Source organism: Haliaeetus albicilla, chromosome Z (genome assembly GCF_947461875.1).
Source record: "Haliaeetus albicilla chromosome Z, bHalAlb1.1, whole genome shotgun sequence".
Classification (NCBI taxonomy): domain Eukaryota; kingdom Metazoa; phylum Chordata; class Aves; order Accipitriformes; family Accipitridae; genus Haliaeetus; species Haliaeetus albicilla.
This window is the reverse complement of record NC_091516.1, coordinates 70,888,699-70,903,652: the sequence shown is the minus strand read 5'-3', so window position 1 is coordinate 70,903,652 and position 14,954 is coordinate 70,888,699. Positions and strand designations below refer to the sequence as shown.

At 40.7% G+C, this 14,954-nt stretch overlaps 1 protein-coding gene across 1 annotated transcript in view; it reads left to right on the top strand.

Annotated features, from left to right (window-relative positions):
- Positions 1-10,025, top strand: part of ELL2 (elongation factor for RNA polymerase II 2) — a 42,633-nt gene extending 32,608 nt beyond the window's left edge. Inside the window, exons 8-12 of the mRNA XM_069776007.1 lie at positions 701-1,262; positions 3,608-3,677; positions 7,031-7,202; positions 8,182-8,217; positions 8,349-10,025. Of these exons, the coding sequence (XP_069632108.1) occupies positions 701-1,262; positions 3,608-3,677; positions 7,031-7,202; positions 8,182-8,217; positions 8,349-8,465 (957 nt within the window). The 3' untranslated portion in view covers positions 8,466-10,025. The remainder of the gene's footprint in view (positions 1-700; positions 1,263-3,607; positions 3,678-7,030; positions 7,203-8,181; positions 8,218-8,348) is intronic.
- Positions 10,026-14,954: the final 4,929 nt, after the last annotated feature.

Genomic DNA, 14,954 nt, shown 5'->3' with positions numbered 1-14,954 from the left:
GAGGAGGGAGGACACACCTCTGTTCTTCGTTAACTTTCTTCCAGTCAGAACATGAAATGGTGCAGGTCCCAGGGACCTCTTTACACCTGCCTCCGTACACACAGAATCTGGGTTTATTTCAACAGGGTGGCACAGAGCTGTGCCTGGCACTCCTACTTGCGCATCAACATGAGCAGTGTGTGCTTGCTAAAAGAAGAGGATGCGAACTAGCATTTCAGCTGGAGAATAGCTGGAATGGTACCTGCAGCAAAACCAGGGGTTTTACCTGTTCTGATCAGCTTTGCACTTAACACACTCTGATAAGCACACTGCTGTGTGCTTCTCAGGGCTGCTTTAGTAAATCATACAGCTGTGTGACAGCAAAAGCTGACTCTTAACCCAGGCCGAACAGAAATCACTGCTTAAACAATAGCCTCCTGACATAATCGTTTTGGTGAAGCCTTTGATAGAGCTGCTGAAGAAGCTTTCTCCCAAAGCCTTTCAGCTGTAGATTTAAAGAACAACTTGCTAAATCGTAAGATTAGAAACTGAGTGAAATAAACCATGTGTTTAGCTGCAATACTTCCTTGTTTGACAGCTATTTTTAGATAAGAAAGATGTGTTTTCAACAATTGCCTGTTCAGAAATGCTCCTTTTTCAGAACAGGAGCAAACCTTAATCCTGCAGATTTTTATTATTCTTTTTTTAATTATTATTACAGAAATGGGTTTTGAATACCAATTTTAGCAATCCTCTGATGACCAAAAAGCAGAGGATATCTCACCTGAACAGTCGAATCCAGCCATCGTGCAGTAGCCACTTGCTTGCCTCCAGGGAGAGCACCACTGCCGCCCCTCCACCGCCGCAGCCTCCCCGCCGTCCAGCCGCAGCTACTCCTGCTCCTCTGCCAATGCCTCCCACTTTCCTTCCCACTTCCAACCCTCCTCAAACTGCCAGCTCCCACTCTCCCAGTACCCCTGAGGGGCAAAGGACACAAGACCTGCTGGTGGACAGCTTCGGTCAAAAGAGCAGTAGGATCTGTGGGCACCAGCAACGAAAATACACCTTTCAGACTCCTTCAGTAATGCCAGCGCCTGCCGCGGTGCAGGTGGGGCCTCCCAAGCCCGCAGACAAGAAGCACCAAAGTTCTGAGAAGGTAAAAGAGCATAATAAGGAGGACACAAGCAAAATGCAGGATGCTACGAGCGCGAGCAAGGAGAAAGACTGTCAAAAAGAAGGAACTGCCAAGATGAAAACGCTCTTCCATTTGGATTCAGGTCAAGGTATTAATATGCTGCTTTTCCTAACTGCTATATGAGTAACCCTGGTGAAAAGGTGCCAGGAAAAACAGGGACTGGAAATGCAAGTAGACCACTTGCTATATATTAAGTGCTTTGCTATTATCCCTGCTTTATGGTCATGAAGAATCAATATTTTTTTTTCTGCCATTGCATTACATTGTAACTGTTAGTTTAAAAAAAAAAAAAACAAAAAAACCCCAAACCAAAAAACAAAACCCAGAAGCTGTTCTACTGGAACCTTATCTAAAATTAGGTTCATTTTTAAGAATTCTCACTCTGTAGTACAAAAATCATTAGAACAAAGAAATATTGAATAGATTGCTGTTGGGCAGAAACTGGTTAACAGGAAGAGCTAGGTACTAGAAAAACACAAGGAATGGATTTTTTTTTTTTGCTTGATTTCCAGTAAACTGACAGTTCACTGAAAGTTACTCTACTTTTTACATCAGCAAGTTTTAAAGACTGAACGCTGAGGATAAAAACCTGTCACATTTATTGCCTGCTAGTTTACTGAAACTGATCAGATGTAAATGTATTTCGTCATGTATCACAGCAGTTCATCAAACTCTGCCTTTTCATGGAAAGTCTAAAACCTACCTAAATTGGTATGTGGTTTACTAGAGTTTTGGTTTGAACTGTGCTGTGACCCTGTCTCCATTTTAGCTGCAGAATTTATTACTTCAAAAGATGTAGGAATGGTGAACGCTTAAAATGGCATTGAAAGGCTAAACAGAAATGCACAAATAATACTTGATTTCTTAACACACACACACACACAATAGGACAGAGTTCAGTTCCTTTGTTAAATCTGTGTGTTGTCTAATTTCAGAGGTTTGGCCCGCAAATTAGAAGTCCGGTTTAGCCCTTTCCTATCATAGCCCAGAGGCATCTTCAGAGTGTGCATGGTGCCTCTTTGAAGTGTGGTGCTTGTAGAGAAGGGTGCTTTGAGATGGTCTTTTCACATTTACCCTGGACATACTACACAGTGCCCTCATGGCTTAGGATTGCTTTGAAAATATTTATGCTTGAATTTATAAACATGTGAGCATCTTTCTCCAGAAGCCAGTAAGAAAAATCCAAACAGCTAGGGAAGGAAAAACTTGTACCATGTTTCAAGTTGGTGCTGACGCTGAATCTTTCAAATGGACCGAGCCATGTCAATAAATGCACTTGAATTTTTGGAAATGAAATGCTCACAGCAAAACTGTTCACATAAGTTGTATTGTACATACTGTGACTATTAATATTACTGTTTGCATTTCTCTCAAATTTTGTTCCCACTTTTACACTTCTTTTTATAGTCCTGCTATACCACATAATAATTTTAATATTAAAAGCAAAAGAATTGAGTAGAACATCGCATGATAGCTCTTTTTTCTCCCCATGACTTAAAGCTCAGATGGCTCAGAGATTGGCAAGAATGGTTGCACTTTAGCAGAAATACTGTGTTTAAACAGTGGCAATGTAAGATAATAATGAATATAAGGGATTGTGTGTTTTTTAAGCTTGCCACAAAACCCAAAATGAAAAGCAGAGAGAGATTACCAAGATAGTGAGTGTTCCTTCCTGTTCCAGCTAACTTTTCCCTATGGTAGCTGTTTTTCTTATTTATCAAAAAGATAGGGGGCTCCTGAAATATTCCTTTAAAAAGAGGGATTAGAGATTAAGTGTACTGTGCTTTCATAATGCCATTTAAAAGAGCAAAAGAGCAATTTGCAAGTGCAAATAACTTTCAAACCCAGTATTGCCACGCTAATGAGGAGCAAGTCTTTGTTGCAGGTTATTGAAGCCTGAATGCCAGTAACCCATATACAATGCTATTGACTTTCCTGCTTAGAAGAGTGCTAAAATTAAATCTAACTTTGGATATCTGTAATTGGCAGGGAAAGAGGGATAAAAACATGGCATGAAAGGAACTTCAGCTTTCTACTCTATTTTTCACTGGAACCTGAATGTTGAGAGATAAATATATGTATATGTATATATCAAGCTGTTGTCTTTTGTGCAGCTACCTCTGTTACTGCATAATTTGAATTGCTGTGCAGATGCCACGTCATGTCTTCAAATAAGAAAAGCTGACCTCGGGTTAATACTGCGGTAGTGCAGAACCTGTAGAATAAAGTAGCCATGCCTTCTTTCTAAACCCTGGTACTACCTACTGTGGAGAAGGTCGTGTGAGCCCTATTATTAACTTATAAAGCTTATTCCAAGTAATTTACTGTGAGAATAAAACTCTAAAGGATTTTTTCAAGCCCATCAGGTTGGTATTGTTTGGCTATATTAAAAAATCTGTTCATCGCAAGTGTCAAAATTCTGCTTTTCTGTAGGAGTTACAGAAACTTGCACTGCCTCCACAGAAGGTCCTTCATCAGCAAGTGAACAACCAGACTACTTCGTGTGAGTAAAATAATAATTAAGTGTCTTGCCACTTATTGGAGCAGTTGAAAAATCACCTATAAAAACTGTTAGCTACAAAATGGAAAATTTACCAAAATGTGATTTTAGTATAGTGACAAGTTTCTTTAAGTCACCCAGCTGCCTTATTCAAATACCTGCAAGTTTTAAACTCTGAGGTTGTCCCTTAATTATTGTGGGGGAAAAGAATTTGTAATATACTTTAAAAGAAGACTTGAAACATTTAATTTCATTCTTCTTCAAGAACACAATAAAAAAGGAATATGAATGTGCACTGTTTTCTTTTTGGAGGTGAGGCAATACAGGAGGAAAGCCAAGTACTAAAATACTGAATATGTAAATTTGAACATCTTTTTTGTGTTTTCACTGCTTAGTGCATCTAGGATGGAAAGGTTGCGGGGGGAAGATAGCAGACTTTAAAGTCCAGCATTACCAAGCCTATATATGAGCTAACAGGAGTTAACCATCAACGTTATTTCTAAAGCTTTGATGTAAAATGGCCACTGACTAACTTAAAGCTACAGCAAAACATCTGATTTCACCATAGAGTTGCAGACCAAAGAGCTAGAGAAAACAGAAAAACTTCAATGTAGATTTTGAATTCTAGCTGCTTAGTTTTGACTACAAAGCAAGATAAAAATGCATTAATCTTGCATTGAAATGCTGCATATCTACAATGACTGGTATATTGCAGTCTGTAAAATTACAGAAGGACTTCCCAGTAAGTTTAATTTTAGCTCCTAAACAAGTCACATATCAGATTAATATTCCTACAAGTTAAAATTTACCTGCTGTATAAAAAAGGTTTTCATCCATGACAAGTATTAAAGAACTTGCTTTAAAATGAAATAGCTTTAATAGCAGAATCATTTGGTTGCCTAAATACTTTAGAATATTAAAACTTTTCTAACAACAGGATTTTTCTTTACTGTTGTAAAACAGAGGAATAGCTTGTGCAAATGCCAAGTGTCTGGGCTTCTTCCCCACTGTTTTATTGGTGGCCTTTTTTTAAAAATGTGAAACTTGAAGGAGGCTGCAGTGGAGTAACTGGAATAACATGGTCAGTGCAACCTGAATTCCTAAAAAAATGCTTTTGGGGGGGGAGGCATGGTGGGGCGCAATGTAAAGCTCTTTCCTCTGTTGGAAGGATGAAAGGATGAGTTTGAGAAGGTTTTGATGGGACCTTAGTGCTCAGAGCTGAAATGAGCACCACGGTAAGTAAAGCCAAGATGAGCCTGACACTACCTAGCAGTGCAATTGTGCAGCATCAGCCGCAGTAGTGGTGCTGAGCCCCCTTGTCATATTTGCAGTGCAGGAGGGGAAGGAGAATTGTGTCTGTTAAAATGCTGCAAACTGCCAGGTTCACCAGCTTCTGTCGAGGAATAACGTCAGCAAGGGAAGTCAGGCTTCCCTGTAGCACTTGAACTTTGGTGCATCTTCCATCTGCATTAAAGTAGATGGCGTGGTAGCGCCCTACATCATATTTAATAGAGTAAGTGATGCTCCGTGGAGAGACTGAAAGTAAGTCTGGCCCTGCAGGGAAGCAGTTTAGTGCTTCACATGTAGGTTTGAGTTCTCAGCCTAACATTTAATTCCCGGCCTCTGCTGGGTGAAAGTGGACAGATTCAGCTCTTTGCTGTCTGCTTCCCGATCAGCTGAGGACGGTGATACTGAGGACTAAAGTATATGGTTATTTGATGTAATCTAATATTAAAGTAGGATGCCAATAGCCATTGCTAAAAGTTAAAAAAAACCCAAAACAAACCCCAAAACCACACACACAAAAAAAAAAACCAAAAGAAAAAAGCGTTCATGCAAGATTTCATACAGTTGGTTTAGTTCTGAGTGGGAGTAAGAACTCTAATGATAAATTCTCTGTGAAAGGAGCAACCTCTGGAACAACCTCACAGATAACCTACTGGCCATGGTGTCTTGGAAAAAAATCAGGTCACACTGTTTCAGACACCTGCCTGATCATTACAGAAAGACTGAAACCTGAGAGCACCTGCAATTTGATCCAGTTTAAAAGACTTTGATAGTTTATTCCAGCTTCTCTTACTGTCTCTAAGAGCAACATAATTCATGAGTATAATCACAGCTTTAGCATAAAGATACTTTCTATCTTAATATAAAGATTATGAGAGTAAAGGATGCAAAAGCTAGAGGAGAAAAAACAGATTCACATTTCTCCCCACTTCTACTCATTTCTTCCCTCTCCACACACATTGTGAGTGCTTTGCTGGTCTCTTGTCCTGTGCAGGACTCTTGCTGCGGGATGTAACTGTGCATAAGCCAGTACTCCACGCTATTGCTACACAGGTACCTCCCAAAATGTTGAAGTCATCTTTAGTTTTCCTTTAAAAACTGTCTAATACTCCCATCAGGTGCATCTGGCCTGGGATACATCACCAGCAAAAGTTACCTGTGTTGGTACAGACTTTCAACTTGTTAAATTTTTACTGCTCGTTAAAATTAGTCTAAGGGTGGTTTGAAGGATTTGTCCCCATGTGGAGGTGCTGTATCATCCACACAGAACCAGGTCTTTAGGCTATGAGGATGAGAAGTATTGGTGTGATGGCGGTGGGAAATTATATCTATTACTCGCATTGACGCTTCATCTCAGATTTGTATAATGAGCTTGTTAAATCCGTTCATGTTGATTTGAGGGAGAGAAGAATGAAGAAAGTTTCAATTGCATCAGTGGATTTAAGCATTTATGGGTTGCCCTCCTTAGGAGGTGATGTGATGGGCTTTTTTTTAGTTTCAGACTTCTCCACAATTTGTTTTTGCTGCTGTATTGCATATGCCTTAGTTGAATGGACAACAATGGAACTGGTGTCCACTAAAATAATCAAATTTTATCCTTAACTATGCTTTGCTGTTAGGCACAAATGTAGCCAAAAACCTAAGCCGTATCCAACTCCATAAATGCAGTCCCTTCCAAACATGTAATGAAAATGAATTTTCAAAAGTAAATATGGCTTAATTAACCTGTCTCTTCATAGAAAGAGATTATAATCTAGCAGTTTCTCTTCTTTCACTGAGGCTGATGCATTTATTGGTCATTCTATATTTGAATGATTGCTGATGTTTTCTAAGTATGCTACAATTTTTTTTTGCTTCTGAATAAAAACTCTAAAAAGTAAAATATTAGCAAATAACTGTCACAAAAATATGGTAGATTTCTATAATTACCTAAATACATTCTCTTAGAGCACGTGCTTACATGTAGAGGCAAAGTCAGTCACATAATTAACTGATTGGGTGTCTATGCTTGATATTCACTACAAAATGTCCTTGGTGTAAAATTGCATGTATGCTTATTTTTCCATTAGAAAATACATAACTGTAGTCTCATATGAGCAACGCCAGAGTTACAAGAATGACTTCAATGCAGAGTACGATGAGTACCGGAACTTGCATGCTCGGATAGAGAGTATTAACCAGAGATTCATGCAGTTTGATGCACAACGGAAGCTTCTTTCTCCAGGGTCCAAAGAATATAAGGTAAAGAAGGATAAAACTGTGAAGATTGCATTTCATCTCCCTCTTATACCTTCCAAAAGTCCACATTTTCAGCACAGGCAGACTCTTCAGTGTATTTGTCTGTTAAATCATATTGACATGGTTTTAAAAGACTTGCCAGGCTCAGTGTCTGAGACTGAGGAATAGCTGGAATTACCAGACTGGCTCAGGCTTTGCTGACTGCCTCAGCATCCTGGCCAGGTGAGGGAGTGCAGTTACACAGATGGGGTAGAAGATTGGAAGTGCATGGAAACCAGCGCCTGACCCTCTATTTCCCATGTTTTTATATGCTTAACTAAACCTACAGCCACAACTTGCTCATCTTCCAGGTGGGTGATCCTAGCTATGATTTTAGCAGAGAAGGGTGTTAAAAACCTGATATTCTGGCTTTCCAGCCTGGACTTCTCTTATTTGGACATAGAAATTCCACATGTTCAATATCAGAATTCTTTAATTCTGTGTGCACGATGAGGATTTTTGGTTGGCTCTTATTTAGCTTTTGGCCGGATTGCAAATGTATTCGTGAGCAGAAGGAGTATTTTAAAATCCCTGGTATTGCTCAATCAGACAAAGGGAAACCTTGCAGAATTTACATACATGCTCAAACTCTGTGTGGGCTAGCTCTGATTTTTTGAAGCATGGCAAAACCCTGCAAAAAGTTGTTCAGCCCTCAAACTCCACCTGTTTGAGCTGTCTGTGAATGCACAGCAGCATGAGCGACTTCTCAAAGGGAATATTTGAACACATGCTCCTTTTGTTGCCTATTTACAGGTTTAATTGCAGATCTTGGGTGATGTGGGGAGGTGGGGGTTTATTTTTGCAATGCAGAAGAGTGGTGGCTCATGGATAAGAAAACATCTTGAGTAAAACTGAGTGTATTTTTAGAGTTTTACATAAATTTGAGTTTTCTGGTAGTAGTGAAATGTTCTTCATATCGTCTTCGTGGTTTTTTTTCTTGAAGGTCCTTCATGAGGAAATCTTAGAAGAGTATCAAAAGGTAAATCAGATTTGTTGGAGGTGGTAATCACTGAGACTGGCTCAAAGCTATCTGTAAACAAAGAACGCAAAATATTAAACTCTGCAGAAATGTTTTCATGCCCTAATTTTCTTTTTATCTTATCTTTACAGTGTAGCCCCACCTACTATCAAGACAAGAGTAGGTGTGAGTATCTCCACAGGAAGCTGTCTCATATTAAGAGACTAATAGGGGAATTTGACCAACAGCAAGCAGGGTCATGGCACTGATCTGCTTTGACCACGACATGTGAATGAACAGAAATGTATTTATTTAAAACTTAAGTTTAGTTGCTGTAAGATTCTGAAAATTAGTATCAAACTTTTACGTTATGAAGTTTCAGTATTAGCAGACTTAAGTTAACTACTTTTGTTGTTGATGTTGCTTATATGCATATTTGAAGCTGCTTTTTCTGGTCCTTTTTTTTCTTCAAGATTTATGTTGTCCATTGAAATAATTTTATCAGTAGGTACTGGGGACCCAGTACCTCTACTATGAACTTGTGCACATTTTAAGAAAATATTGTAGCAAATCAAAATGTTACTGGATAGATATAAGGATGTTTTCTGACCTTTTTTGTTAATGAAAACTCTTTGCCTTAAGTGGTAGAAGGCTTAGAAATTTGCACAAAATATAAAAAAAAGTCTCATTGTTTTGGAGGGTTAAAGAGGCATGTATGTGTGCTGTATACAGCCCATTTTGTTACAACAGAAATTCACCCCTGCAACTTAAACCCCTCATTGCAGTGGTTGCCTTAAGGTGTTTGCTTGTGTATATTTAGTGTAGTTAAATTGTTAGCTACACTGCTTCCCACTTTGCTGTAGAACCTGGGAAGCACTACGTGGCCTACCAGTGTCTGGAAGTGTGTGCTTGTACTGTGTGTGTGCAAGAATGTGTGTATGTGAGCATGTGTGATGGGGAGAAAAAAAAAAAAAGCTGCTACTCTAAGTAGGCCAAATGCTCAGGTTAAAACAACTGACGAGCGTTGCTGTGGGTTTTTCCTAGAAAATTGCTACTTCTATTATGGAAGATGACAGCATTTCCATTTCAATAGTTTGTCAGCTTTAATAATATTGGGGAAATTGATACTTTACAAAAATGAAACAGATATATAGTTTTGAGGCAAGATTATAAAATTAAACGTAGATTACCTATTTATATACTACTATAAAGTATTTTTTGAAGAGAGATATGCAAAGAAGCTATTGCCTACATGAAATATATATTTAAAGATTTTTTGTCCTGGGTGCCAGGAATATAACAAAGAGCAGATATATTTAACTAGAAAATACTGTGATCATGAAACAGCACAAACTTTCATTTCATGCAGTTTTTTGGTTTGTTTTGATATAAAACATTGCTTATTTATCATGTGAAAACACAGGTCATTTAGTCAAAATTGAGCAAAATCTTTGTGTGTCTTACTGTGTTTGTCTTTTCAAAATGCTGCCAAATTGAAAAGGGAAGCATTGTGGTTTTAAATCTGATTTTGGAATTTTTGCCAAAATTTTGGTAGCACCATTAATGAACTTTATCTCCAGCATCAAAAAAACCTGTTGTGTATCACTGTAAACCAGAAAATGTTTGATTGCAAGAAAACATGTGTTCAGGTAAATGGGACCAGTTGAATTTTTGCCTTAAATTTGTGGGTTCAAAGATGTTATGTTCATGAAGATGGAATAGCAAGCGAGGTGCATCCCTTACTGTTGCATGGCAGTGATATTTGTGTTACCTACTTGAGACCAGGTTGACTTTGGGACCTTTGGATTACTGCAGTTTTTCAATGCCACATTTCGAATGGCAGAATGAAGAGAAAACTTCTTGCTTCCCAGTAAGAGCTGCATTCATCTGGGTTTAACAACTGAATTTGGTTAAAATCACTGCAGTTCTGCTGCAGGTGCACTGGGTGGTTAGCTTTCAACCTAGAAACAGAGTAGCTGTTCAGATTAAAATAATGTGAAGTTCCTGATGTTGGGACCAATTTCAACAGTTCTGTGTTCTTCATCTAAACTGTGTGCCTGGATCTGACATTAACTGCCATTATGGGACACACAAGGCTGCTACAACTGTCTTGATGTGTTGCAATCGTTCATAGTGCTATCACTGTATAACCAAAGACCCAGTGCAATTAATTGATTTTTATTTTTTTCCCCCACCTTTTACCATTGACCTGTATTCACATGCATCTTCTGGTTTACAGGCTGCATATGTGTTGCAGCTGGAGGTTAGTGCTTCTTCAGAGGTTCAGCGCTGCCTGTCATCATCAGATCTGACAAGCTACTGTAAAGGCCTTAATTGAAGGTTTTGCCCATTTGCATTGAGCATTTCTGAAGCCAGCCTATCCATTGCAAAATAGTGCTGTAAATCCACATATCTCTTGTTGCCCTGGAGTTGACATTCCAGTTCAGCAAATGTTGAGAGCTGGTTGAAGTCAGGCCTCTGACCGTATTGTTGCCTTTCCTGTAAAACTGGCCTGCTCACTCAGAGAAACAAACATTGCCCGTGGTGGCATCTTGGCTGGGGTTACACTACTACAAACCTGAAGCACATGATTGATGTAGAGAAGGGGCAACTCTGTGTGTCTCCTTAGCGGAAACTGTGAATCTCACTACAGTTTGTAAAAAAAAAAAATAAAAAAAAATAGATGGTTAAAAGGCAGGCAATAGCCCTTTCCAGTTGGCTGAACAAAACGTAGGTTAGGAGGATTGGTTTCCAGTCTTGCTAGAGTTTGAGGGAGAAAAACTGTGCCCAAAGTAATATTTTTTAAAATTGTAGATATGCTCTAAACTGTCACTTGAATCAGCTCACTTGAGTGCTTTTAACTCTTCAGTTCACCTTGCCAGTTATCAAAAAAAAAAAAAAGTTATTCAAATCTTTTAGAAGTGTTTTGTAAAACATGTGGACAAGTGATGGAATTGGAGGCAAGGTACTACTTCAGTTTTTAAACAGAAATTGGATTAAAAGTGTTGATATTGTAACCTTGCTTATTTGTTAGCTTTTTGAAAATAGTGATGTTACAACCAGTCTTTCTAGATAAGTAAATGTTGATTCATGGCTACTTTGACGTATAGTTCCTTTCATAAGTTTACTATCATTTGTTTCTGTACCTGATGGGGGAAGGATGTAGCCAGCAATTCCATAATCTTCTTCTGGGGAAGGATATGAAATTGATCAAGGGATGACAGTATTTGGGAACATGAAGGCTTAAAACAGGGCTGTGAATCCCCCTTTCTGACTTCAGAGTATTTTACAACTTCTTCAATTGTTTCCATACAAACTGTATTAAGAGTCTATATGTGAAATATCCTGGGGCGTTTTCTTAATGAATACTTGAGCCATTGTTGCCCCTCTGTTCTACATCAATTTAAAATCAATAAAGTGTTAACTTTGCAATCCTGAGACTTTGGTCTTTCCTTGTCTGGGGGCAAAGGGGTCCATCCTAGATCTCTGCAATGAAGCATTGCAGTGAATGCGGCCGTGGGGACGGCTGCTTTACCGCGGGAGCGCAGGGTGAATTCTGCTGACATGCAAGGGGCTCGTTGGTGGTACGTCACCTGGCCATAGCGCACGCTTCGTAAATTAGCAGCAGGACAAGAGCACTGCTGTCAAGTGTAGATAGCGAATTGAGAAAGATGTGCATTAAATGTCTGCCAGTGAACAGGAGGTGATTTGTTCCAGCCTGTTTGAGCAAGCGTGCTGCTTCAGTTAGAGCTGAAAGCAAACATATGTAGGTATTTTGCCTGCAGGTTGTCCTCTCTTTCTGATTCCTCTCCTTCTTTTTGCCTCAAGTTCAATATCCTGCCTCCTTCACTTCCCATTCCTCTGCTGGCAGATGACCCATGTTCCTTGTCGTCTGGTGCTGGGACCAATTTCTAACCTGAAAGAGCAAAACATTCACATGCTAAGTTGCATTTCTTGTTTTTCTCACTCTGCCAAGTTTTGGACTCCTGTCTGTTCTTCTTTATTACAAAACACAGGGCATAGTCCTGGCAAAACACTCCTATATCCGGCAAATTTAAGCGTATGGGCAACTGTCACAGGCTGCGGGGTTTTTCCCCTGCTGATACAGGCACCACCATGCAGGGAAGGAAGCAAGTGGTGCTGTCTCTGGTCTGGCTGTTAGCTCCATCGCCAGGGCTTTCTCTTCAAAAGAAATTGCTTACCTGTTGTTCACTAACTGTTGGTACAAGGTGGTTGCATCACTCTCAATTGTTGGTTATAAATATGAAACGGATGGATGGATGAAGGTTTTACAAGCAGATACCCTTATTCTGCTTCACATTTCACTGTGCCCATAAACTGGCTCTAGAATGTGTGATTTACACATACTTAATAGGCCTGTGCATTTCTGGCTGTCATTTCGATCCAGACCCCTAAAAAACAAACCAGAAACAAACCAACAGTCATGTGTCCGTGTGTGTGTCTGTCTGTCCCCGTTCCCCCCCCAACAGGAAAAAAAATCACTATTCTTTAAAACCCTAAACCAGAAAACACTCCTGAAGTTTTCAGTAAGCATGAAAGGTGGAAAGCTGCTCTATGTCCCTGTTAAAAATAATTTTATAAGCTCAGTAGGCTCTGGTGAGCTTCAATCTAACTCCTCCAGCTCCTGAACTCCAAGTGCTCCTCTAGTATGTATATTTCTATACAGTTTTCTATTTCAGCCCTAGTCCTGGAGCAAGTTTACATTTTCCTGAAAGGTACATGTATAGTTTGATATTGAACAGGTATAGAAATATTCCTGTTTTCATTTCGACAAAGCCTTATGCAGGAGGATTAGGGGTGCAGCAGAAAGCGGAGGGCTGGGAGCAGTACGAGGGTTCTGATTCAGCTGTGCCTGGCTGTCCAGCTCGGTGCTGGTCACACATCCCGGAGCAGAGGTCCCTGCTCCTGGTTCTTCACTGACTTGATGGCCAGCTGGGCATTTCCACTGAGATGTACGGGTGGGTTTCCACTATCTCCTAAGGTGCCAAAGTCATGTCCAAGAGTACTTCCTCTAAAGCCGGGTTGAAAACGCAATGTTAAGAAAATGTGGAATTACTCAGTGGGAGTCACGCTGCAAGATACAACTGTGATCAAGAGCTTAGTGGGGTTTTTTAATGATTAAACTTTTCAAACTTTCAAGCTCTGCTGATGCATGGGGGGGGGGGGGAACGAAGCAGGAACATCCCTGATGTGCCCAGGAACATCCAGGAGGCTGCTGGAGATGGCTGGGACCGCGTCAGGGCACAGTGTCCTGAGGGGAGGGAGGTGATGGGGGGTTGGCAGCCCTGCTGGCATCGCCAGGAGCCTGTCACCACTCCTCTGTCCCCCAACCAGCCCACAGCTGGGATAACCTGTGGTGCGAAACAGAATTGAGCATCGCAGCTTGCAGTGCTGGTGGTGATGCTGTTCCTGTGAACGGGGTGGTCCCTACCTGCTGCTGCGGGCGACCGGCAGCTTCGCAGCTGACCATGGCTTTAATAACTCTGTTCCCCTTGCCAGGGAGGTGGGACTGAGGACGGTTGTTGCACAGGCCAGCAAGGAGAAGCACTCTGGAGTTCCTCAGATAGCACGCTGGCATGTTTTTTGTTCCAGGCTGGTTTTGGGGCCACAGGCAGGTTTGCAAAACTCTCCTCAGCTTTACCCCAGGGTTGCTGTCAGGTTGCGTGTGTTGCACACACAGCTGGCAATAGGACAGTGGACTTTCTGACGGTGGATAAACGCAGCCTGTGCCAGCTCTGGTTCTGGTCTGGCTGCCTCAGCTCACTGATCAAAAAATAATTACCACGTCACAGAAACAGCTAGATGGTAAGACACCAATAAGATTTTCGGTATAGGAAAAAGCAGATAGCAGCACATATGTAAATAAAAAGATACCCTGGTTTTTAGAAATTTCTCCTGTATGAACTGGAGCTTCTCTGCCCTTCACAGAGGGTGGGGCTGTCATAGTCCAGGGTCGTCCAGTTATTTTTTCATGTTAACAGAGCATGGCTGGATGTCTAAAAGAATTTATGTCGTTGTTGATTGTGCACATACTGCCCATAGCCAGCCCCCAAGTCTTCATCCTGAGCAAAGAATAGCAAGAACTTCATGTGTTCACCCTCACATTGGAGCTCCCAGGTAAATTTCCAGATCCCATGGAAAAGATTTTAGGTTAAGAAACACCTAGTCTTCTCCCTGCCAGCCACAAAAGTCAAAATCAGGGCTGGCTTTCCTCCAGCCAAGTCTACCTCTCTGACCCACAAGGAACTTGGCCAGCAGCCTGCACAAGATGAAGATGAGTAATTCCCCTCTGTGGAAAGCCGCACACCACACTCGATCCAAGCCCTTGCTGATGCCCTGGGTGCACCCAGCTCAGCAACCTTCCAGGTGCTCAGCAGGGATGGGGTGAGATAAACCGACCCTCCCCGCTCTCCTTGGGCAGCTGTGCTTGAATGAGCAGCTGGGAGCAGTGCAGAAACTGGGAAAAAGGAAGGGTCTCAGTACTGGAGGACTTTTTTTCCCTCCATCATTAAGCCTGAATGTTCTCTTCCTTTCTGAATGTGACAGCCATGTACACAGACTGAGAACAGTTTCAAGGCTTAATGAAATACATGCTTTTAAAATAGCCATTTTACTAGTAATAACATCGAATACTAAACCCTCACAGTAAAAAACTCTACAAGGACGTTTCACTGGAAAGCCAGAAATACTGACCTGGAGAGGAATAATAACCACAAGCCTTTTAAAAATAAAGCTTT